The sequence below is a fragment of the Tribolium castaneum genome, chromosome 1 (genome assembly GCF_031307605.1).
Source record: "Tribolium castaneum strain GA2 chromosome 1, icTriCast1.1, whole genome shotgun sequence".
NCBI lineage: Eukaryota > Metazoa > Arthropoda > Insecta > Coleoptera > Tenebrionidae > Tribolium > Tribolium castaneum.
Window position 1 is genome coordinate 6,531,587 of NC_087394.1, and position 24,548 is coordinate 6,556,134.

Consider the following 24,548-nt stretch of genomic DNA (forward strand, 5'->3'; position numbering starts at 1 on the left):
AAAACCTTGAGAAGCAAAGTGAAAATATATTAAATTCAAATAACTTATTAAGTAAATCATTAATAATTCAACAATTTGTAACAATATTGGCACTGTAAATAAAATAACACATAAGTTATGTCTGTGCTGAACCATAGGTCCCAGCTGGCGGTCGATACAATTTTGGCAACGCTAATAACTGTAATGAATTGAATGCATATTTTTTCACGTTCGTGTTCTTCAAAGTGTTCTCTCTTCTGCATCCCTCACTGCAAGAAAAAATTAAGTATGTAACTATTTGGCAATTTAGTAGATAATTTCAGTTTACCTCCGCATACAATCCAGCGCTTTATGAAACTCGTGTTCGGCCAAATGGTACTCATCCGCCAAAATGCGACACTGTTCCAGTGTCACAGACATACCCGTTCGGTCCTTGGCACTCTTACAGCTCGTGAAACGGAGCCCTAAGCACAACAAATAGTTTAAAAAAAAACTTTTTAAGTACAAATTTTCTACTCGGCTCGGGGCTTTTTCTCACATTAAAACAAAAAAACAAGGAAAAAATTCATCAAATTAGATAAAAAATGGTGTTTTATTTGAATCTTTAAGTATTTAAGCGTATTTTTCAGTTGAATTCAAAGTTTTTCTCGATAATTTCGTTAAATCTAGCTGAAAAATCATCACCAACTTAAACTGAGCACAGACCGAGCAGAAATAAAACAAAAAAAATATCGTGTTAAAAGACACTCCCATAATACTATGTAAATCGGAATCCATGTTATTTTTTTGTTTCACTAGATTTAGTTCCTCTTTGAGAAAAATTTCGTCAAAAATAAGTCCAAAAACCAAAAAAAAGGTTAAAAATCTTTTATTTTGTAATTTTTGCCATCAAGTTCTTAAGAATGTTCTTGAACTAAATTCTTAGTTTCTGACATTTCGCTCAGACAGAATAAAAAACTAACGAGTATTTCGTCGCAAATTTTTTGTTTTTATTTTCAAAACAAGCCCAACATTGAACGAATTAACAAAAATGAAGGTTTTTTCCTAAATTTTTTTTGTTAAAATTGGTTAAAATCATCTAATTGCGAGTAATTAATTAGAACCAAGTTGACGTTATTTTAGGTTGTTTCACTCGCTTCAGTTCGTAGCCTAAAAATCAAAATATTGATCAAAATTGATTTTTTTTTCATTTTATTCGATTCATCTCATTTTTGAACAACATTCGTAATAGAAGATTTTCATTAGAAAATGCCGGGGTTTCACTAAAAGACTGGTGGTAAAGTGGCTTTTATAAAATCTAACATATTATTATATTAACTCAACCTTTTATATGTATCCTATTTTCAATATTTTTTGCTATTATTATTTTTTACAATGTTCGATTTCTTTAAAATGTTCCTTAAAACTAAATTAAAATCATTTCTCTTAGAAAAATGTATTTACAACTTTGATGAATTTTTATCATGTTATTATTTCCCATTGTGATCTGTTTAAAAAATATTTGTTTAAATGCACCAATAAATTGGAAAAAAAAATTGTCAAAAATAAATCGCTCAAAAATCCGGTCGAATATCAATGGTAAATCCATTGTTGAACCTTTAAAAAGTTTTTGAATATACAGAGTAGTCCCGATATAACCTGCTAAATAAAATCCAGTAATAGGTGACTGTGAATGGAACACATACATAAAAATATCTTCTGATAAAAGTCTTTTGGTTTCGAAATAAAAATCATTGAAAATTAAATTAAATTTTGCTGTGCTGTGTTTCTAATAATCCAGAATTTTTTGGTAGGTTATTTCGGGACCACGCTGTATTTTTAGTTTTTTCAGTTAATTGGCAAAATTTTGTAAAAACAATACGAAAACTTAGCAAATTAGGCAAAAAATGTGTAATCAAAGCCAGTATCACACGAATTTTGAGAAAAATTTCATGAGAAAAAATCAAAAATCCCGAAGATTTGACGAGAATTCTGTCAGATTATTATTTTTACCATTTTTAACACTTAAAATAATGTTTTTTGGTTTTTTGAACAAATTCATACTTTTTTTTGTTTAGTTACGTTCTATATTTTCTGCTTTTTTGGGGTAAAAGAATTTTTTCAACAAATTTTGCTAAAACCAACTGAAAAATCACTAAATTAGAACGAAATTAAATTGTTTCGTGGCTTTAGTTCGTTTTTAAATGTAAAACTCTTTTATTTAATAATAAAATATTGCCTACATATGCAAAAATTACAAATTAATTAATGTTATATTGTTTGTTAAACGCAATTTAGTATATCTTTGAGTAAAAATTTCGTGGTAAATTTACGTAGAAAACCTCAAAATTTGGTCGTGGATTCGAAAGAACATTTTGTTATTTTTACGAATTTGAAGCCTTCCAAAATTATTTGGCAAAATTTAGCTAAAACTAGCTAAAGAAATAGCAAATTAGAAATAAATAAACGTTATTTTACATTGTTTCGCTTGCTTTAGTTCGTGTTTAAACCAAAAACACGCTCAAACATCAAATCACAAATCGAAAATGGTATATTTTTGGGTGTTTTTCTTTAAAAATAAGCCGAAAAACAACAAGTTTCATTTTACAGGCGTGTGAAAACATATTTGAAATAAATGCATAGGTTTTTGTAAAATTTCCTAAAAACATACAAAAAATCAACAATTTTGCTTCTGTTTAGGATTTTAGCAAGCCATTATTTTAGAGATTTCTGGAAAAATTTAAATCAAAATTGACAATTTTGGACTGTGAAGTTTGGGCTATTTTGGATGATTATAATTTTTTTCAAAATATGCCACTGATACCACGCTGTATTTTTAGTTTTTAAAATATCAATTAATTGGCAAAATTTTGCGAAAACAATACAAAAACTTAGCGAATTAGGCAAAAAATGTGTTATTAAAGCCAGTATCACACGATTTTTGAGAGAAATTTCATGAGAAAAAAATCAAAAACCCCGAAGATTTGGTCGAGAATTCTGTCAGATTGTTATTTTTACCATTTTTAACTAAAAAAAAAAACGTTTTTTGAACAAATTCATACTTTTTTTTGTCTAGTTACGTTCTATATTTTCTGTTTTTTTTGGGTAAAAGTAATTTTTTTCAACAAATTTTGCTAAAACCAACTGAAAAATCACTAAATTAGAACGAAATTTGATTGTTTCGTGGCTTTAGTTCGTTTTTAAATGTAAAACTCTTTTATTTAATAACAAAATATTGCCTCTATATGCAAAAATTACAAAAAATATACGTCGAAAACCTTAAAATTTGGTCGTGAATTCATTTTGTTATTTTTACCAATTTTAAGTCTTCTAAAATTATTTCGCAAAATTTAGCTAAAACTACCTAAGAAACAACTAATTAGAAATAAATAAAAGTTATTTTAGATTGTTTCGCTTGTTTCAGTTCGTATTTAAACCAAAAACACGCCCAAACATCAAATCACAAATCGAAAATGATATATTTTTGAGTGTTTTTCTTTAAAAATAAGCCAAAAAACAACAAGTTTTATTTTACAGGCGTGTGAAAACATATTTGAAATAAATGCATAGGTTTTTTGTAAAATTTCCTAAAAACATACAAAAAAAATCAACAATTTTGCTTCTCTTTAGGATTTTAACAAGCGATTATTTTCGTGATTTTTGGAAAGATTTAAATAAAATTTGTCAATTTTGGACTGTGAAGTTTGGGCTATTTTGGGTGATTATAATTTTTTTCAAAATATGCCACTGATACCACGCTGTATTTTTAGTTTTTAAAATATCAATTAATTGGCCAAATTTTGCGAAAACAATACAAAAACTTAGCGAATTAGGCAAAAAATGTGTTATTAAAGCCAGTATCACACGATTTTTGAGAGAAATTTCATGAGAAAAAAATCAAAAACCCCGAAGATTTGGTCGAGAATTCTGTCAAAATGTTATTTTTACCATTTTTAACTAAAAAAAAACCGTTTTTTGAACAAATTCATACTTTTTTTTGTCTAGTTACGTTCTATGTTTTCTGTTTTTTTGGGGTAAAAGTAATTTTTTTCAACAAATTTTGCTAAAACCAACTGAAAAATCACTAAATTAGAACGAAATTTGATTGTTTCGTGGCTTTAGTTCGTTGTTAAATGTAAAACTCTTTTATTAAATAAAAAAATATTGCCTACATATGCAAAAATTACAAATTAATTAATGTTATTTTGTTTATTCAACTCGATTTAGTATATCATTGAGTAAAATATCGTGAAATAAACGTCGAAAACCTCAAAATTTGGTCGTGAATTCGAATGAACATTTTGTTATTTTTACCAATTTTAAGCCTTCCAAAATTATTTCGCAAAATTTAGGTAAAGAAATAGCAAAACGTTATTTTACATTGTTTCGCTTGCTGTAGTTCGTTTTTAAACCAAAAAACACACCAAAAGATAAAATCACAAATCGAAAATGATATATTTTTGAGTGTTTCATTCGACATAACTTGTTTTACAACAAATTTTCTTTAAAAATAAGCCGAAAAACAACAAATTTTACTTTACAAGCGTGTGGAAACATATTTGAAATAAATGCATAGGTTTTATGTAAAATTTCCTAAAAACATACAAAAAATCAAGAATTTTGCTTCTCTTCAGGATTTTAGCAAGCGATTATTTTCGAGATTTCTGGAAAAATTTAAATAAAAATTAACAATTTTGGACTGTGAAGTTTGGGCTATTTTGGATAATTATAATTTTTTTCAAAATATGCCACTGATACCACGCTGTATTTTTAGTTTTTAAAATATCAATTAATTGGCAAAATTTTGCAAATACAAGACGAAAACTTAGCGAATTAGGCAAAAAATGTGTAATCAAAACCAGTTACACACGAATTGTGAGAGAAATTTCGTGAGAAAAAAATCAAAAACCCCGAAGATTTTGTCGAGAATTCTGTCAGATTATTATTTTTACCATTTTTAACTCTTAAAAAAACGTTTTTTGAACGAATTCATACTTTTGTTTGTTTAGTTACGTTCTATATTTTCTGCTTTTTTGGGGTAAAAGAATTTTTTTCAACAAATTTTGCTAAAACCAACTGAAAAATCACTAAATTAGAACGAAATTGGATTGTTTCCTGGCTTTAGTTCGTTTTTAAACGAAAAACTCTTTCATTTAATAACAAAATAATGCCTACATATGCAAAAATTACAAAATAATTAATGTTATTTTGTTTGTTCAACTCGATATAGTATACCATTGAGTAAAATATCGTGAAATAAACGTCGAAAACCTCAAAATTTGGTCGTGGATTCGAAAGAACATTTTATTATTTTTACCAATTTTAAGCCTTCCAAAATTGTTTCGCAAAATTTAGCTAAAACTAGCTAAAAAAACAACAAATTAGAAATAAATAAAAGTTATTTTAGATTGTTTCGCTTGCTTTAGTTCGTTTCTAAACCAAAAACACGCCCAAAGACAAAATCACAAATCGAAAATGATATATTTTTGAGTGTTTCACTCGACATAACTTGTTTTATAACAAATTTTCTTTAAAAATAAGCCGAAAAACAACAAGTTTTACTTTACAAGCGTGTGGAAACATATTTGAAATAAATGCATAGGTTTTTTTTGTAAAATTTCCTATAAACATACAAAAAAATCAACAATTTTGCTTCTCTTTAGGATTTTAGCAAGCGATTATTTTCGAGATTTCTGGAAAGATTTAAATAAAATTTGACAATTTTGGACTGTGAAGTTTGGGCTATTTTGGATGATTATAATTTTTTTTAAAATATGCCACTGATACCACGCTGTATTTTTAGTTTTTAAAATATCAATTAATTGGCAAAATTTTGCAAAAACAATATGAAAACTTAGCGAATTAGGCAAAAAATGTGTAATCAAAACCAGTATCACACGATTTTTGAGAGAAATTTCATGAGAAAAAAATCAAAAACCCCGAAGATTTGGTCGAGAATTCTGTCAGATTGTTATTTTTACCATTTTTAACTAAAAAAAAAACCGTTTATTGAAAAAATTCATACTTTTTTTTGTCTAGTTACGTTCTATATTTTCTGTTTTTTTGGGGTAAAAGTAATTTTTTTCAACAAATTTTGCTAAAACCAACTGAAAAATCACTAAATTAGAACGAAATTTGATTGTTCCGTGGCTTTAGTTCGTTTTTAAATGTAAAACTCTATTATTTAATAACAAAATATTGCCTCTATATGCAAAAATTACAAAAAATATACGTCGAAAACCTTAAAATTTGGTCGTGAATTCATTTTGTTATTTTTACCAATTTTAAGTCTTCTAAAATTATTTCGCAAAATTTAGCTAAAACTACCTAAGAAACAACTAATTAGAAATAAATAAAAGTTATTTTAGATTGTTTCGCTTGTTTCAGTTCGTATTTAAACCAAAAACACGCCCAAACATCAAATCACAAATCGAAAATGATATATTTTTGAGTGTTTTTCTTTAAAAATAAGCCAAAAAACAACAAGTTTTATTTTACAGGCGTGTGAAAACATATTTGAAATAAATGCATAGGTTTTTTGTAAAATTTCCTAAAAACATACAAAAAAAATCAACAATTTTGCTTCTCTTTAGGATTTTAACAAGCGATTATTTTCGTGATTTTTGGAAAGATTTAAATAAAATTTGTCAATTTTGGACTGTGAAGTTTGGGCTATTTTGGGTGATTATAATTTTTTTCAAAATATGCCACTGATACCACGCTGTATTTTTAGTTTTTAAAATATCAATTAATTGGCCAAATTTTGCGAAAACAATACAAAAACTTAGCGAATTAGGCAAAAAATGTGTTATTAAAGCCAGTATCACACGATTTTTGAGAGAAATTTCATGAGAAAAAAATCAAAAACCCCGAAGATTTGGTCGAGAATTCTGTCAAAATGTTATTTTTACCATTTTTAACTAAAAAAAAACCGTTTTTTGAACAAATTCATACTTTTTTTTGTCTAGTTACGTTCTATGTTTTCTGTTTTTTTGGGGTAAAAGTAATTTTTTTCAACAAATTTTGCTAAAACCAACTGAAAAATCACTAAATTAGAACGAAATTTGATTGTTTCGTGGCTTTAGTTCGTTGTTAAATGTAAAACTCTTTTATTAAATAAAAAAATATTGCCTACATATGCAAAAATTACAAATTAATTAATGTTATTTTGTTTATTCAACTCGATTTAGTATATCATTGAGTAAAATATCGTGAAATAAACGTCGAAAACCTCAAAATTTGGTCGTGAATTCGAATGAACATTTTGTTATTTTTACCAATTTTAAGCCTTCCAAAATTATTTCGCAAAATTTAGGTAAAGAAATAGCAAAACGTTATTTTACATTGTTTCGCTTGCTGTAGTTCGTTTTTAAACCAAAAAACACACCAAAAGATAAAATCACAAATCGAAAATGATATATTTTTGAGTGTTTCATTCGACATAACTTGTTTTACAACAAATTTTCTTTAAAAATAAGCCGAAAAACAACAAATTTTACTTTACAAGCGTGTGGAAACATATTTGAAATAAATGCATAGGTTTTATGTAAAATTTCCTAAAAACATACAAAAAATCAAGAATTTTGCTTCTCTTCAGGATTTTAGCAAGCGATTATTTTCGAGATTTCTGGAAAAATTTAAATAAAAATTAACAATTTTGGACTGTGAAGTTTGGGCTATTTTGGATAATTATAATTTTTTTCAAAATATGCCACTGATACCACGCTGTATTTTTAGTTTTTAAAATATCAATTAATTGGCAAAATTTTGCAAATACAAGACGAAAACTTAGCGAATTAGGCAAAAAATGTGTAATCAAAACCAGTTACACACGAATTGTGAGAGAAATTTCGTGAGAAAAAAATCAAAAACCCCGAAGATTTTGTCGAGAATTCTGTCAGATTATTATTTTTACCATTTTTAACTCTTAAAAAAACGTTTTTTGAACGAATTCATACTTTTGTTTGTTTAGTTACGTTCTATATTTTCTGCTTTTTTGGGGTAAAAGAATTTTTTTCAACAAATTTTGCTAAAACCAACTGAAAAATCACTAAATTAGAACGAAATTGGATTGTTTCCTGGCTTTAGTTCGTTTTTAAACGAAAAACTCTTTCATTTAATAACAAAATAATGCCTACATATGCAAAAATTACAAAATAATTAATGTTATTTTGTTTGTTCAACTCGATATAGTATACCATTGAGTAAAATATCGTGAAATAAACGTCGAAAACCTCAAAATTTGGTCGTGGATTCGAAAGAACATTTTATTATTTTTACCAATTTTAAGCCTTCCAAAATTGTTTCGCAAAATTTAGCTAAAACTAGCTAAAAAAACAACAAATTAGAAATAAATAAAAGTTATTTTAGATTGTTTCGCTTGCTTTAGTTCGTTTCTAAACCAAAAACACGCCCAAAGACAAAATCACAAATCGAAAATGATATATTTTTGAGTGTTTCACTCGACATAACTTGTTTTATAACAAATTTTCTTTAAAAATAAGCCGAAAAACAACAAGTTTTACTTTACAAGCGTGTGGAAACATATTTGAAATAAATGCATAGGTTTTTTTTGTAAAATTTCCTATAAACATACAAAAAAATCAACAATTTTGCTTCTCTTTAGGATTTTAGCAAGCGATTATTTTCGAGATTTCTGGAAAGATTTAAATAAAATTTGACAATTTTGGACTGTGAAGTTTGGGCTATTTTGGATGATTATAATTTTTTTTAAAATATGCCACTGATACCACGCTGTATTTTTAGTTTTTAAAATATCAATTAATTGGCAAAATTTTGCAAAAACAATATGAAAACTTAGCGAATTAGGCAAAAAATGTGTAATCAAAACCAGTATCACACGATTTTTGAGAGAAATTTCATGAGAAAAAAATCAAAAACCCCGAAGATTTGGTCGAGAATTCTGTCAGATTGTTATTTTTACCATTTTTAACTAAAAAAAAAACCGTTTATTGAAAAAATTCATACTTTTTTTTGTCTAGTTACGTTCTATATTTTCTGTTTTTTTGGGGTAAAAGTAATTTTTTTCAACAAATTTTGCTAAAACCAACTGAAAAATCACTAAATTAGAACGAAATTTGATTGTTTCGTGGCTTTAGTTCGTTTTTAAATGTAAAACTCTTTTATTAAATAAAACAATATTGCCTACATATGCAAAAATTACAAATTAATTAATGTTATTTTGTTTATTCAACTCGATTTAGTATATCATTGAGTAAAATATCGTGAAATAAACGTCGAAAACCTCAAAATTTGGTCGTAAATTCGAAAGAACATTTTGTTATTTTTACCAATTTTAAGCCTTCCAAAAATTATTTCGCAAAATTTAGCTAAAACTAGCTAAAGAAACAGCAAAACGTTATTTTACATAGTTTCGCTTGCTGTAGTTCGTTTTTAAACCAAAAAACACACCAAAAGATAAAATCACAAATCGAAAATGATATATTTTTGAGTGTTTCATTCGACATAACTTGTTTTACAACAAATTTTCTTTAAAAATAAGCCGAAAAACAACAAGTTTTACTTTACAAGCGTGTGGAAACATATTTGAAATAAATGCATAGGCTTTTTGTAAAATTTCCTATAAACATACAAAAAAATCAACAATTTTGCTTCTCTTTAGGATTTTAGCAAGCGATTATTTTCGAGATTTCTGGAAAGATTTAAATAAAATTTGACAATTTTGGACTGTGAAGTTTGGGCTATTTTGGATGATTATAATTTTTTTCAAAATATGCCACTGATACCACGCTGTATTTTTAGTTTTTAAAATATCAATTAATTGGCCAAATTTTGCGAAAACAATACAAAAACTTAGCGAATTAGGCAAAAAATGTGTTATTAAAGCCAGTATCACACGATTTTTGAGAAAAATTTCATGAGAAAAAAATCAAAAACCCTGAAGATTTGGTCGAGAATTCTGTCAGATTGTTATTTTTACCATTTTTAACTAAAAAAAAAAAAAACCGTTTTTTGAACAAATTCATACTTTTTTTTGTCTAGTTACGTTCTATATTTTCTGTTTTTTTGGAGTAAAAGTAATTGTTTTCAACAAATTTTGCTAAAACCAACTGAAAAATCACTAAATTAGAACGAAATTTGATTGTTTCGTGGTTTTAGTTCGTTTATAAATGTAAAACTCTTTTATTTAATAACAAAATATTGCCTCTATATGCAAAAATTACAAAAAATATACGTCGAAAACCTTAAAATTTGGTCGTGAATTCATTTTGTTATTTTTACCAATTTTAAGTCTTCCAAAATTATTTCGCAAAATTTAGCTAAAACTAGCTAAAGAAACAACTAATTAGAAATAAATAAAAGTTATTTTAGATTGTTTCGCTTGCTTCAGTTCGTATTTAAACCAAAAACACGCCCAAACATCAAATCACAAATCGAAAATGATATATTTTTGAGTGTTTTTCTTTAAAAATAAGCCGAAAAACAACAAGTTTTATTTTACAGGCGTGTGAAAACATATTTGAAATAAATGCATAGGTTTCTTGTAAAATTTCCTATAAACATACAAAAAAATCAACAATTTTGCTTCTCTTCAGGATTTAAGCAAGCGATTACTTTCGAGATTTTTGGAAAAACTTAAATCAAATTTGACAATTTTGGACTGTGAAGTTTGGGCTATTTTGGGTGATTATAATTTTTTCAAAATATGCCACTGATACCACGCTGTATTTTTAGTGCTTAAAATATCAATTAATTGGCAAAATTTTGCAAAAACAATACAAAAACTTAGCGAATTAGGCAAAAAATGTGTTATTAAAGCCAGTATCACACGATTTTTGAGAGAAATTTCATGAGAAAAAAATCAAAAACCCCGAAGATTTGGTCGAGAATTCTGTCAGATTGTTATTTTTACCATTTTTAACTAAAAAAAAAACCGTTTTTTGAACAAATTCATACTTTTTTTTGTCTAGTTACGTTCTATATTTTCTGTTTTTTTGGGGTAAAAGTAATTTTTTTCAACAAATTTTGCTAAAACCAACTGAAAAATCACTAAATTAGAACGAAATTTGATTGTTCCGTGGTTTTAGTTCGTTTATAAATGTAAAACTCTTTTATTTAATAACAAAATATTGCCTCTATATGCAAAAATTACAAAAAATATACGTCGAAAACCTTAAAATTTGGTCGTGAATTCATTTTGTTATTTTTACCAATTTTAAGTCTTCCAAAATTATTCCGCAAAATTTAGCTAAAACTAGCTAAAGAAACAACTAATTAGAAATAAATAAAAGTTATTTTAGATTGTTTCGCTTGCTTCAGTTCGTATTTAAACCAAAAACACGCCCAAACATCAAATCACAAATCGAAAATGATATATTTTTGAGTGTTTTTCTTTAAAAATAAGCCGATAAACAACAAGTTTTATTTTACAGGCGTGTGAAAACATATTTGAAATAAATGCATAGGTTTTTTGTAAAATTTCCTAAAAACATACAAAAAAATCAACAATTTTGCTTCTCTTTAGGATTTTAACAAGCGATTATTTTCGTGATTTTTGGAAAGATTTAAATCAAATTTGTCAATTTTGGACTGTGAAGTTTGGGCTATTTTGGGTGATTATAATTTTTTTGAAAATATGCCACTGATACCACGCTGTATTTTTAGTTTTTAAAATATCAATTAATTGGCCAAATTTTGCGAAAACAATACAAAAACTTAGCGAATTAGGCAAAAAATGTGTTATTAAAGCCAGTATCACACGATTTTTGAGAGAAATTTCATGAGAAAAAAATCAAAAACCCCGAAGATTTGGTCGAGAATTCTGTCAGATTGTTATTTTTACCATTTTTAACTAAAAAAAAAAACGTTTTTTGAACAAATTCATACTTTTTTTTGTCTAGTTACGTTCTATATTTTCTGTTTTTTTTGGGTAAAAGTAATTTTTTTCAACAAATTTTGCTAAAACCAACTGAAAAATCACTAAATTAGAACGAAATTTGATTGTTTCGTGGCTTTAGTTCGTTTTTAAATGTAAAACTCTTTTATTTAATAACAAAATATTGCCTCTATATGCAAAAATTACAAAAAATATACGTCGAAAACCTTAAAATTTGGTCGTGAATTCATTTTGTTATTTTTACCAATTTTAAGTCTTCCAAAATTATTCCGCAAAATTTAGCTAAAACTAGCTAAAGAAACAACTAATTAGAAATAAATAAAAGTTATTTTAGATTGTTTCGCTTGCTTCAGTTCGTATTTAAACCAAAAACACGCCCAAACATCAAATCACAAATCGAAAATGATATATTTTTGAGTGTTTTTCTTTAAAAATAAGCCGATAAACAACAAGTTTTATTTTACAGGCGTGTGAAAACATATTTGAAATAAATGCATAGGTTTTTTGTAAAATTTCCTAAAAACATACAAAAAAATCAACAATTTTGCTTTTCTTTAGGATTTTAACAAGCGATTATTTTCGTGATTTTTGGAAAGATTTAAATCAAATTTGATAATTTTGGACTGTGAAGTTTGGACTGTTTTTTTGAAAATATGCCACTGATACCAATGTTTCGGCTCGTAATGTAGGAAACTACATTAAATTTTCTTTTACCTTTCATTTGTCGACAAATCTGCGACGCCACATGTAGAATGTCCACATTTTTGGACTTCCCACTATGAACCAACGACTTCAAATCGTCCATCAATTCGGACAAAGATTTCATTTGTGGCGAACACGAAACCCTTCCATTTGTCATATCACCCGTTTCCGGAATATTCAATTTCCGGTATCTAATATAATACTCGTTGATTCGATCAAAATTATCAATATTTGAAGCCTCCTGTGCCCTTGTGGCTCCCAAACTTTCGGCCAACGTTGCCATTTCGTTAATTCCGATATTGAAAAATACCGGAGTAACGTGGAACGAAAGCACTTGCCGACTTGGTATCAGACTGTATAAAGCATCAGGTACTGGAAGTGAGACTGTGAGGGAGTTTCGACTTCCTGTTACTTTAGGAGTTGGTTGGGGTTCAAGTGAGGGACTTGGACAACGGACTAGTGTGAACATGACAGTTCGAAGATCTTCGATTGCTACAGACATGTCGCCCCACATGTCGACTTCATTGCCGTGGTAACTAAGTAGGCTCTCGAAGCAGGCTAAAGGGCCTAAGGTGCTTAAGATTGTTACAAATGCGGGGTCGGGTTTGTGGCACCAGAGGCGGGTCATTAAGCCGGTTACAAGGGCCGTCAACTGAAAACAAATAAAAATGCAAAATGTAGTTTTATTTTAAAATTTTAAACAAAATTTTTTTTATTATATACTTTTATATACTTTTATTTTTTTTTCAATCACATTGTTTATTTTTGTTTTTTATTATTTCTCACTTATTGTCTGGACCAAAATCTTGATTAGCTTTGCTGCCTTTTGGTCCAATTTGTGGTAGGAACAACTGTATATAATTTTAATTTTGTTATCGTATTTTTTTTTCTTGTTGTAACTAATTATATTGTAAACTATTTTACTGCCACAAATAAATTATTAGTATTATTATTAATTAGTAAACGAATATCTGGTTTAACTCACTGTAATAAAATTGAAAAAGTTATCAAAATTATTTTTGCCAACATACCTATTATATACGAATATAATATTCGTTAGATAAGAATTAGTTTTTTGGACTGAAGATGGCAAGCTGTTTTGCGAAACGAGTTTTCAGTAATTAAATTTTAATAAATGTCTGAAATTGTGGGTTCAACTTGAAATTTATAATTCCTGTTTAATAGGTAAAAGATATTTATTTTTTAATAACATTTTTTACACAAATATTCAATCAGTCTAATGTAGGACGAAATATAAATAATAGCAAAGTATTTAATGTGAATAAAATAAACAAAATTGTTGAAAATATCGTGTCCATAAAACGCCCTTCGTAAATAACAAAGCATTTGCTTGAGATTCTTTTAGTTAAATAACAGATAACAAGCCTAACTTAGCTTTTTAAAATTAAGTTATAGTCCATAGTTTTTTTCCTTTTATTTAAATAAATTATTATTAAATTTTCATCAATTTTGTTTCTCTGATGAAATAGTCATATTTGTTAACTTCAACCTATAATTTTATAAAAAATAATCATTAGAAAAAAAATAACTTCCAGTGCACAGAGTGTTTCACACAACTTTAATTTAATCATTAATTAAATAATTAATAATTAATCACTAAAACTCATAAATTGTTTTTTTTTAGAAACAATTAAGTATCATGTGTTCTATCAAAAGACGGAATGAATATGATTTTAATCTACCGATCTCAATCACTAAATAACTAATAACGTTGCAATTTTTTGAAAGGACGAATAAAGTAAAGAAGTCCAATTTTTTTATAATCGAGTTCGTAGCAGAATATGCATTATTGATTGCATTTTTCACATGTAGAACTCGTAAAATGATCATTCATGATATAGCCAGTCATCCAAAATAAAAATGATACGTCCATTGACCGAAACCAGTGCAAAATTACCTCATTTTTGCCTTTTTTCAGTACTTTTTACAGCTAGAAACACGATTATGTCGTAAAAATTCGTCAAAAGCAGACAAAAAAAATCAACCAGTTATACTAAAATTTTCCTGATGTAATCTTATTTTTTGACCCTGTCAAGAACTTGTCAAAACACACATTGATATGTTAGTTTCTTTCAATTTACCTTGTTTTCGAGCGAAATTTCGTTAAAATAAGCAGAAAAACCACAACATTTGGTCGAAATTATACGATTTATTAGAGATACAGTTTAGAGATTTCGCTAAAATAAAGTAAATAATCACTAAATTAAGTCGAAAATTACATGATTTTTCTCTTTTTTTGGGTGTTTGGCACGTTTTTTTTAGCTAGAAAAAAATATTTCGCAAAATTTTATTCAAACAAAACAGAAAAATCAACAAAGTTGGGAAAAAATAAACTGTTTTTTAACTGATTTTTGCAGTTTTCGATTGTTTAACACTAGGTTTTTTCTTTCGTTACAATTAGCTGCAAAATCACCAAACTTTTTCGTATTTTATACAAATTTTACATAATTTCAGTTAATTTAGATCGTTTTTGAACCTGAAATTATTTTTTTTTTAAATTTATCTTTCATTTTATTAATTAATTCAAATTGTAGAAATATTCTAAACCAAGAGAAATAAGCTGTTATACGTCAAACTTTAATTTTTAAGTGCAACTGTATGTCAACCTCTCAAAGTGTCGAAACGTTGCGACGAATTAGAAAAATGTTTTGTCATTTTTCATTTCAAAGGATGATAAACGATCAAAACGATCTCTGATGATTATTAAGTTTTATAACTTTATAAGCGTTCCTTTATGGACGTATCATTTTCACTTTGGGTGACTGTACCTCACAAATGAAAGAAACCGAGCCTTAGCCAATTTTATTTTAATACCAAGCATTTACAATATTTTATTTAAAAAATGACAATTATTTACCTTGCAGTTTATTAGCATAATTCATTTATTCACCGATGTCATATAATACCAATATTTATATTTATTTAAACACTGTCAAGAATCATAATATCAAAATAGTCTGTCATAAAAGCCATACCATTGCCATAAACTTGACAGAAGTAATGCAAAGTAATACAACACTTAACACTGTAAATCCTATGTTCAATTTTGAAAAATTCGTATCAATGCATTTCTAAAGTACTTAGATTTTTTCATATCATACATAACACTATTAACTGTACCGGCAACCTTATCGAACATCCAAGAAAATCGCGACTTCTAGTGATATAAAATTCTTGAAATTTTACACACGTACATTAATTAGAACCATACTCGGTTTTTATTTTTATTTTTTTGTAAATAATTAAACTAGTATCAGTTTTATGAGTTTTACAACACAACTGTTAATTTGTCTACAAAGTTTTTACACTTTATTATAAGTTTAATTATTATTTGTTATAAATTTTTATTTGATTGATTAAATAATAGTTTTTTTTATTTAAAGGCGAACCAGTAACAAAGCCAACAAAGGAATTACCTACCAGTAGCCGACCTTTTTGAAGTCTCGCAATAAAATTGACAAAAACTCATATCTGCATTCAAATATCCCAACGAAATTTTTTACAATTTTACCCCAAATACAGTTCACATTTTCACCTAAATTTACGAGACCACAAGTAGCAGTTCATAAATAAAAATTATTTTTAAACTTCAAATGTAAAAGTGCGATTAATTCAAAATCTGATTCGTATTTTTTTGGCTAATTTCGTAAATAATTATCTGAAATAAATAAGCATACTTTAGTATAAAATACAGAATTTGACTTTTTGGGCAAAAATTACTAAAAAATTAAAGGCGATACCTTTGTAATGTTCAGTAAAATGCAATTTTTTTATTTAACTAAAAATTGCGATTTTCTTAGGAGCGCGATAATGTCACCGAAACCTGTATTTATACAGGGTGAGTGTAAAGTAAAAAATTTAGATCTTTGTTATGGGTTATTAAAAAAATCCAAAAAGTCAATTTTATTTTTATAAATGCTACATTTTGAGAACATAGCAACATTTATGACTTATTTTTAATAAGTTTAACACGAAAACATTAACTACAAAACCTAAACACAAAAATATTAATAAAAAACAAAAAAAATCAAAAATAAAGTCACAACGAAAAATAAAGCACCTTCGGTAAAATTACCCATAATTTTTTTATTTCTTATTTATTTTTATTATTGTACTTTTTTAATGTTTTTCTACTCTATTTTTTAAATTTTTTAAACTACTACAAAAATTAAACGTAAACACAAATGTCAGTTATCATTAAAAAACAAACATGACATCATTTCTCAAAAATAAAAGACATTAAAATTTAACATTTAAGTTTAACAGGAAAACATTAGCTACAAAAACCTAAACACAAAAAAAATAATAAAAACCAAAAATAAAGTCACAACGAAAAATAAAGCACTTTCGGTAAAATTACCCATAAAATTTTTTATTTCTTATTTATTTTTATTATTATATTTTTTTAAATGTTTTTCTACTATATTTTTTAAATTTTTTAAACTACTACAAAAATTAAACGTAAACACAAATATCAGTTGTCATTAAAGAAACAAACATGACGTCATTTCTCAAAAATAAAAGACGTTAAAATTTAACATTTAAGTTTAACACGAAAACATTAGCTACAAAAATCTAAACACAAAAAAAATTAATAAAAAACAAAAAAAAAATTAAAAAAGTCACAACGAAAAATAAAACACCTTCGGTAAAATTACCCATAATTTTTTTATTTCTTATTTATTTTTATTATTATACTTTTTTAATGTTTTTCTACTATATTTTTTAAATTTTTTAAACTACTACAAAAATTAAACGTAAACACAAATGTCAGTTGTCATTAAAAAAACAAACATGACGTCATTTCTCAAAAATAAAAGACGTTAAAATTTAACATTTTAGTTTAACACGAAAACATTAGCTACAAAAACCTAAACACAAAAAAAAAATAAAAAATAAAAATAAAGTCACAAGGAAAAATAAAGCACCTTCGGTAAAATTACCTACAATTTTTTTTATTTTTTATTTATTTTTATTATTATATTCTTTTTTAATGTTTTTTTACTCTATTTTTTAAATTTTTTAAACTACCACAAAAATTTACGTAAACAAAAATTTCAGTTGTCATTAAAAAAACAAACATGACGTTATTTCTCAAAAATAAAAAACGTTAAAATTTAACATTTAAGTTTAACAGGAAAACATTAGCTACAAAAACCTAAACACAAAAAAAATAATAAAAAACAAAAAAAAAACAAAAATTAAGTCACAAGGAAAAATAAAGCACCTTCGGCAAAATTACCTACAATTTTTTTATTTTTTATTTATTTTTATTATTATATTCTTTTTTAATGTTTTTTCTACTCTATTTTTAAAATTTTTTAAACTACCACAAAAATTTACGTAAACAAAAATTTCAGTTGTCATTAAAAAAACAAACATGACGTCATTTCTCAAAAATAAAAAACGTTAAAATTTAACATTTAAGTTTAACAGGAAAACATTAGCTACAAAAACCTAAACACAAAAAAATTAATAAAAAAACAAAAGAAAATCAAAAAAAAGTCACAACAAAAAATAAAGCACCTTCGGTAAAATTACCCATAATTTTTTTTATTTCTTATTTATTTTTATTATTATATTCTTTTTCAATTTATTTTTAAAATTTTTTAAACTACCACAAAAATTAAACGTAAACACAAATGTCAGTTGTCATTAAAAAAACAAACATGACGTCATTTCTCAAAAATAAAAGACGTTAAAATTAAAAAAATGCCAAGTGTAGTATTTATAAAAATCAAACCGACTTTTTCGCGAATTTTTTTTTAAAAATAAGCTGTAATAAAGATTTTATGCGTTACTTCACACTCACTCTGTATATAAAAATTAAAAACGTTTATAAATAACACTTACCGATTGCGAAAAGCAAACATCCCTCCTATACCTCACATTACACACCCTCTGTGCGGCTTTGGGATCCTCCTGCACCCGAAACACCGAATGCGTGAGCCGTGCCGTCTTCAAAAGCCCATCCATGGCATGCCTCAACTTCCTCATACTGGGCCTCAACTCAGCCGCCCAATCAACAATCTTATTCAAATCCAAACCATCCGTAAACTTATTCCCATTCTTAACAACACGCGTCACACAATTCACCGCCTTCGACACATTCTCCGCCTCTTCGATCTTCTTAACGTTGTTGGAAATCGGCTGATTCGTAATCACACTCTTCGGCAGAGCTTTCCAGTTCTGACGCAAACGCACAGCCGGACTGCCACAACGGCCACACAAAAACTTAACCTTACTGACTAAACACATGACGCTCGCTTCGATATTCAGCTGGGTGATGTCCCAAGGCTCCGGCTCATCGGTCGGTTTGTAGTAGTTGGCTGAGGGGGAACTACACATAACGTTCGTGTCCAGAAAAATTCGACTAGTATCAGATTCGAGCAACTTCGAGTCGTTCTCGCTTGAAACGTTCATTTCCTCCAGAGAAGTGTCGGTTTTTCCCTCTTCGCAATCGGGGAAAATCACGAAATCGCCGTCACTTGGACTGTGCACGAACGAGCACAAACTTTTAACCCCTTCGCTCGTGTTTAATAAATTATTTTCTCGGTTGGTTTCGGAAACTTTCCAAATTTCGTTGATGTCTTCAGGTGTGGAAGGTGTGGCGAAGTCGTCAAAGTCGGGGCTTTTTAAATTAAGGGATGATAATTGTTGTGTTATTCGCTTGAAGGGTGAGAGCATTAGGACTGGTTTTCCATTGCTGTCTAAACTGAAGTCTTTACCAACGCCTGAGTCGTCTGTTACAACTAATTTGTTTTCTTCGATGAAATTTAAAGCTTCTTCAACCAGTCCTGTATCCCAAAGGCTCAGCAGAATTCGGGTTTTGCTTATCATGTCTTCACAGATTGGTAACATACCACTGGTTTGTTTCTCTTTGGCGAGTTTCATTAATACTTTCATTCCGTCGACTACTTCTTTTCGGAGTTGTTTTATTGCCTATTAGGAAAATTAAACATCAAATAAATTCAGAATGGAAAAAAATTAAAGAAACTTTTAAATTTTTTCGCAAAGTGGGTCAATGTTACGTTGTCGCCAACTATATAAATTTAACATTAAATTAGAAATGTCAAAAAATATATTTTATCTAGAAAAACGACGTTTTCGCCAATAAAGAAATGTTTAACCGAAAAATGCAATAATATGCCAATGTTTGTTATGTTAACTCGGTTAATGTTACGTTGTCACTGATTATATAAAAAAAACAGTTACTTATGAACCTTAGTAACTGTTCATAAATAAAACTTTTGGCTATTAAAAAAATCGAATCTACAAAAGAATAGTTGTATGGGCTAAACAATTTGTTTTAATTTTTCGTTTTATACCAACTAGGTACTTGACACAAAAAACTTAAAACCACCACCTTGTAGAAAATTTTCTTGGCTTTAATTTTGTTAATTATGATTTTTTCATAACACGTACGGTGTCCAAGATAGGAGCGAAAAATCGGAAAATAGTATTGGCAAAAATGGTGGATGCGCCGGGCTAATTTTTATTTACGTTTTAATATCATTATCTTGGGAACTATTTGAGGTATAGAAAGCGTAAAACCACGATTTTGTAGAAAATTTTCTCAGCTTCAAATTTGTGGATTACGATTTTTTCGTAACATGTGCCGTTTTCGAGATGCAAGCGAAATAGCGCAGAACGGTTTTGCTAAACTGGTCGATGTGCAGGGATAATTTTTATTTGCGTCAATATTTCGAGAACTATTTAAGTTACAGAAAACGTACATACACAATTAGTAAAAAATTTCATGGCGTTGTAACTACAAAAAATATTCAACCTAAAAGAACTATTTGTTAGAGTTTGAAGAACAATAAAAATTTAATATACAAAAGCGGATACAGCAAGTTAAATACTTTAGAACTTTCTAAAATTTAGGTAAATATTAATTTAAAACATTTTATACTCAAATGAAAGGTATTAATACCCTACATCACCAAAAATTATTTTCAAATGTATACAAGGTTTATTTCAGAAACGAGTTGAAATACAAACTTATGTTTTTTTAATGAACTACCCTATATTTTCCTCATTATTACTGATGATTGAATTAAACTTTCATTAATCGTTCCTGCTTAGTTTTTAGAATAATTCAATTTTTATAACAAAAACAAAGCCGTTTTTAAAATGCATTACAAAAAAACTAAGAATATACGAGAAATAAAGTTTCCATCACTTTATTGAGGAATATTAAAACTTCAAACTGTACCTGCTAGGTGTTTAGCCAATTATCCAATTAAACAAGTCAAAAATTAAAATTTATTAACAGTTGAATAACTTATAAATTAAATTGAACGCCCTAGTTATCACAGGTCACTTTTAATGTTTTCTTAAAAAAATTAAAAACGAATAATGGTTCAAGCGCAACATTAAAATGATTAGCTGAAAATTTAAATTTTCGAATAGTTGATTAGCCTAATTTCACATTTTATGTTAAAAATATAAATTAAGTACATGTAAAGTAAAAATATAAATTAAGTAATGAGCAGGAAGCACTTGACTTCAAATGTTTATGGAAAAGCAATTTATAAGCCCTTTAAAATAGTGTTCCCATTAAAAAAAAATAATTATGTTATATACTTTTAACAAATTTCTTCATTTTTTTAGCCTCTCGACTGCAAACCGCCATAAAAATGTTAAAGAATTAAAGCTACACTTCTTCTTTTATTTCATAATCTTATTATTTTTGGTTTTGGTGTAATGGATTAAAAAAAAGTGTTCTAGCCAAAGAAATCAAATTAGTGACATAACATAATTTTAAAAAAAGCATAGAAAATACTAAAATATAAAGTTATTCATTTAAAAAACATAACGTTGCATTTAACTTTTTTGAAAACATCCAGTGTATATAAAAATAATTTGAGATAACTTTTGTACCTATATATATCGTATAAATTTAATTAAACATTTCAACAATGAATAGAATAATGAACATTATTATCAAATATCAACTCGCTGGGATGACCTGTATACATTTGTAAATGTTGATTTAAAAAAGGAAAAACAAAACCTGAACCATCTTTAACGTTAGTGCATTTCTTTTGTATATTATTTGTTTTTCTCTGAACTATTTTTAAAGTATGAACAATCATATTAATTTACATAGTTTTTAAATGCCACAATTTTTTTGATAAAATATAAATATTAAAATATTATCTTCGTAGAAGATGTTGTAAACAACATCAAATAAATATGCAAAAAATTATTATGAATTATGATTATTATAAAGATAAAAAACTAATATTGAGTATAAGAATTCTATTTAAAAAAGTCGTTTTTTTTCACACTACCTAGACTCTTGAAAGTTTTTTATTTTTTGTATTAGTTTCGCAAAAAGTAAATTGATTACTGTGTTATTCTTATTACGATGTGTATTTATTTTTTCTTTTTTAATCCATGTAGGTTTTTGGTTCTAAGAAGTTTTAAAAAATAAACTTAAATAGTATTTGTTTTATAAAGCCAATGGCGAAGTCAAAATCTTCAGTAAATACTAAATTATGCTGATTATAATGTGACATAATTTCAAGTAATATAACATTATAAGTCATAAGTGTCATGACACAGTTAAGTTAAAAGCAAAAACAACCCCCAAAAAATTTTTCTAATAAGTTTTATTAACGCACCAGGAACAGTAGTTAAAAATAGATCACAAAAACAGAAATAAAAAAGAGATTCCCAAACCATTCATTACTGTTCCAGTTAAAATATGAATTCTAATATTTTTAATGCCGGTTTGGAATATTTTATCTAGAAAAACGACGTTTTCGCCAATAAAGAAATTTTTAACCATAAAATGCAATAATATGCCAATGTTTGTTATGTTAACTCGGTTAATGTTACGTTGTCACTGATTATATAAAAAAACAGTTACTTATGAACCTTAGTAACTGTTCATAAATAAAACTTTTGGCTATTAAAAAAATCGAATCTACAAAAGAATAGTTGTATGGGCTAAACAATTTGTTTTAATTTTTCGTTTTATACCAACTAGGTACTTGACACAAAAAACTTAAAACCACCACCTTGTAGAAAATTTTCTTGGCTTTAATTTTGTTAATTATGATTTTTTCATAACACGTACGGTGTTCAAGATATGAGCGAAAAATCGGAAAATGGCATTGACAAAAATGGTGGATGCGCCAGGCTAATTTTTATTTACGTTTTAATATCATTATCTTGGAAACTATTTGAGGTATAGAAAGCGTAAAACCACGATTTTGTAGAAAATTTTCTCAGCTTCAAATTTGTGGATTACAATTTTTTCGTAACATGTGCCGTTTTCGAGATACAAGCGAAATAGCGCAAAACGGCTCTGCTAAACTGGTCGATGTGCAGGGATAATTTTAATTTGCGTCAATATTTCGAGAACTATTTAAGTTACAGAAAACGTACATACACAATTAGTAAAAAATTTCATAGCGTTGTAACCACAAAAAATATTCAACCTAAAAGAACTATTTGTTAGAGTTTGAAGAACAATAAAAATTGAATATACAAAAGCGGATAAAGCAAGTTAAATATTATTTGTTTTTCTCTGAACTATTTTTAAAGTATGAACAATCATATTAATTTACATAGTTTTTAAATGCCACAATTTTTTTGATAAAATATAAATATTAAAATATTATCTTCGTAGAAGATGTTGTAAACAACATCAAATAAATATGCCAAAAATTATTATGAATTATGATTATTATAAAGATAAAAAACTAATATTGAGTATAAGAATTCTATTTAAAAAAGTCTTTTTTTTTCACACTACCTAGACTCTTGAAAGTTTTTTATTTTTTGTATTAGTTTCGCAAAAAGTAAATTGATTACTGTGTTATTCTTATTACGATGTGTATTTATTTTTTCTTTTTTAATCCATGTAGGTTTTTGGTTCTAAGAAGTTTTAAAAAATAAACTTAAATAGTATTTGTTTTATAAAGCCAATGGCGAAGTCAAAATCTTCAGTAAATACTAAATTATGCTGATTATAATGTGACATAATTTCAAGTAATATAACATTATAAGTCATAAGTGTCATGACACAGTTAAGTTAAAAGCAAAAACAACCCCCAAAAAATTTTTCTAATAAGTTTTATTAACGCACCAGGAACAGTAGTTAAAAATAGATCACAAAAACAGAAATAAAAAAGAGATTCCCAAACCATTCATTACTGTTCCAGTTAAAATATGAATTCTAATATTTTTAATGCCGGTTTGGAATATTTTATCTAGAAAAACGACGTTTTCGCCAATAAAGAAATTTTTAACCATAAAATGCAATAATATGCCAATGTTTGTTATGTTAACTCGGTTAATGTTACGTTGTCACTGATTATATAAAAAAACAGTTACTTATGAACCTTAGTAACTGTTCATAAATAAAACTTTTGGCTATTAAAAAAATCGAATCTACAAAAGAATAGTTGTATGGGCTAAACAATTTGTTTTAATTTTTCGTTTTATACCAACTAGGTACTTGACACAAAAAACTTAAAACCACCACCTTGTAGAAAATTTTCTTGGCTTTAATTTTGTTAATTATGATTTTTTCATAACACGTACGGTGTCCAAGATATGAGCGAAAAATCGGAAAATGGCATTGACAAAAATGGTGGATGCGCCGGGCTAATTTTTATTTACGTTTTAATATCATTATCTTGGGAACTATTTGAGGTATAGAAAGCGTAAAACCACGATTTTGTAGAAAATTTTCTCAGCTTCAAATTTGTGGATTACGATTTTTTCGTAACATGTGCCGTTTTCGAGATGCAAGCGAAATAGCGCAGAACGGTTTTGCTAAACTGGTCGATGTGCAGGGATAATTTTTATTTGCGTCAATATTTCGAGAACTATTTAAGTTACAGAAAACGTACATACACAATTAGTAAAAAATTTCATGGCGTTGTAACTACAAAAAATATTCAACCTAAAAGAACTATTTGTTAGAGTTTGAAGAACAATAAAAATTTAATATACAAAAGCGGATACA

The 24,548-nt window shown here is 27.1% G+C and overlaps 1 protein-coding gene across 2 annotated transcripts in view; it reads right to left on the reverse strand.

The window, feature by feature from the left end:
• Positions 1-6: 6 nt before the first annotated feature.
• Positions 7-24,548, reverse strand: part of LOC655115 (uncharacterized protein) — a 53,029-nt gene continuing 28,487 nt past the window's right edge. For both annotated transcript variants that reach the window (XM_064359483.1, XM_064359481.1), the window contains 4 exons: positions 18,413-19,501; positions 12,551-13,190; positions 308-443; positions 7-248 (listed from right to left, as the gene is read on the reverse strand). In XM_064359483.1, coding sequence (XP_064215553.1) covers positions 116-248; positions 308-443; positions 12,551-13,190; positions 18,413-19,501 — 1,998 coding nt within the window. In that variant the 3' untranslated portion in view covers positions 7-115. The remainder of the gene's footprint in view (positions 249-307; positions 444-12,550; positions 13,191-18,412; positions 19,502-24,548) is intronic.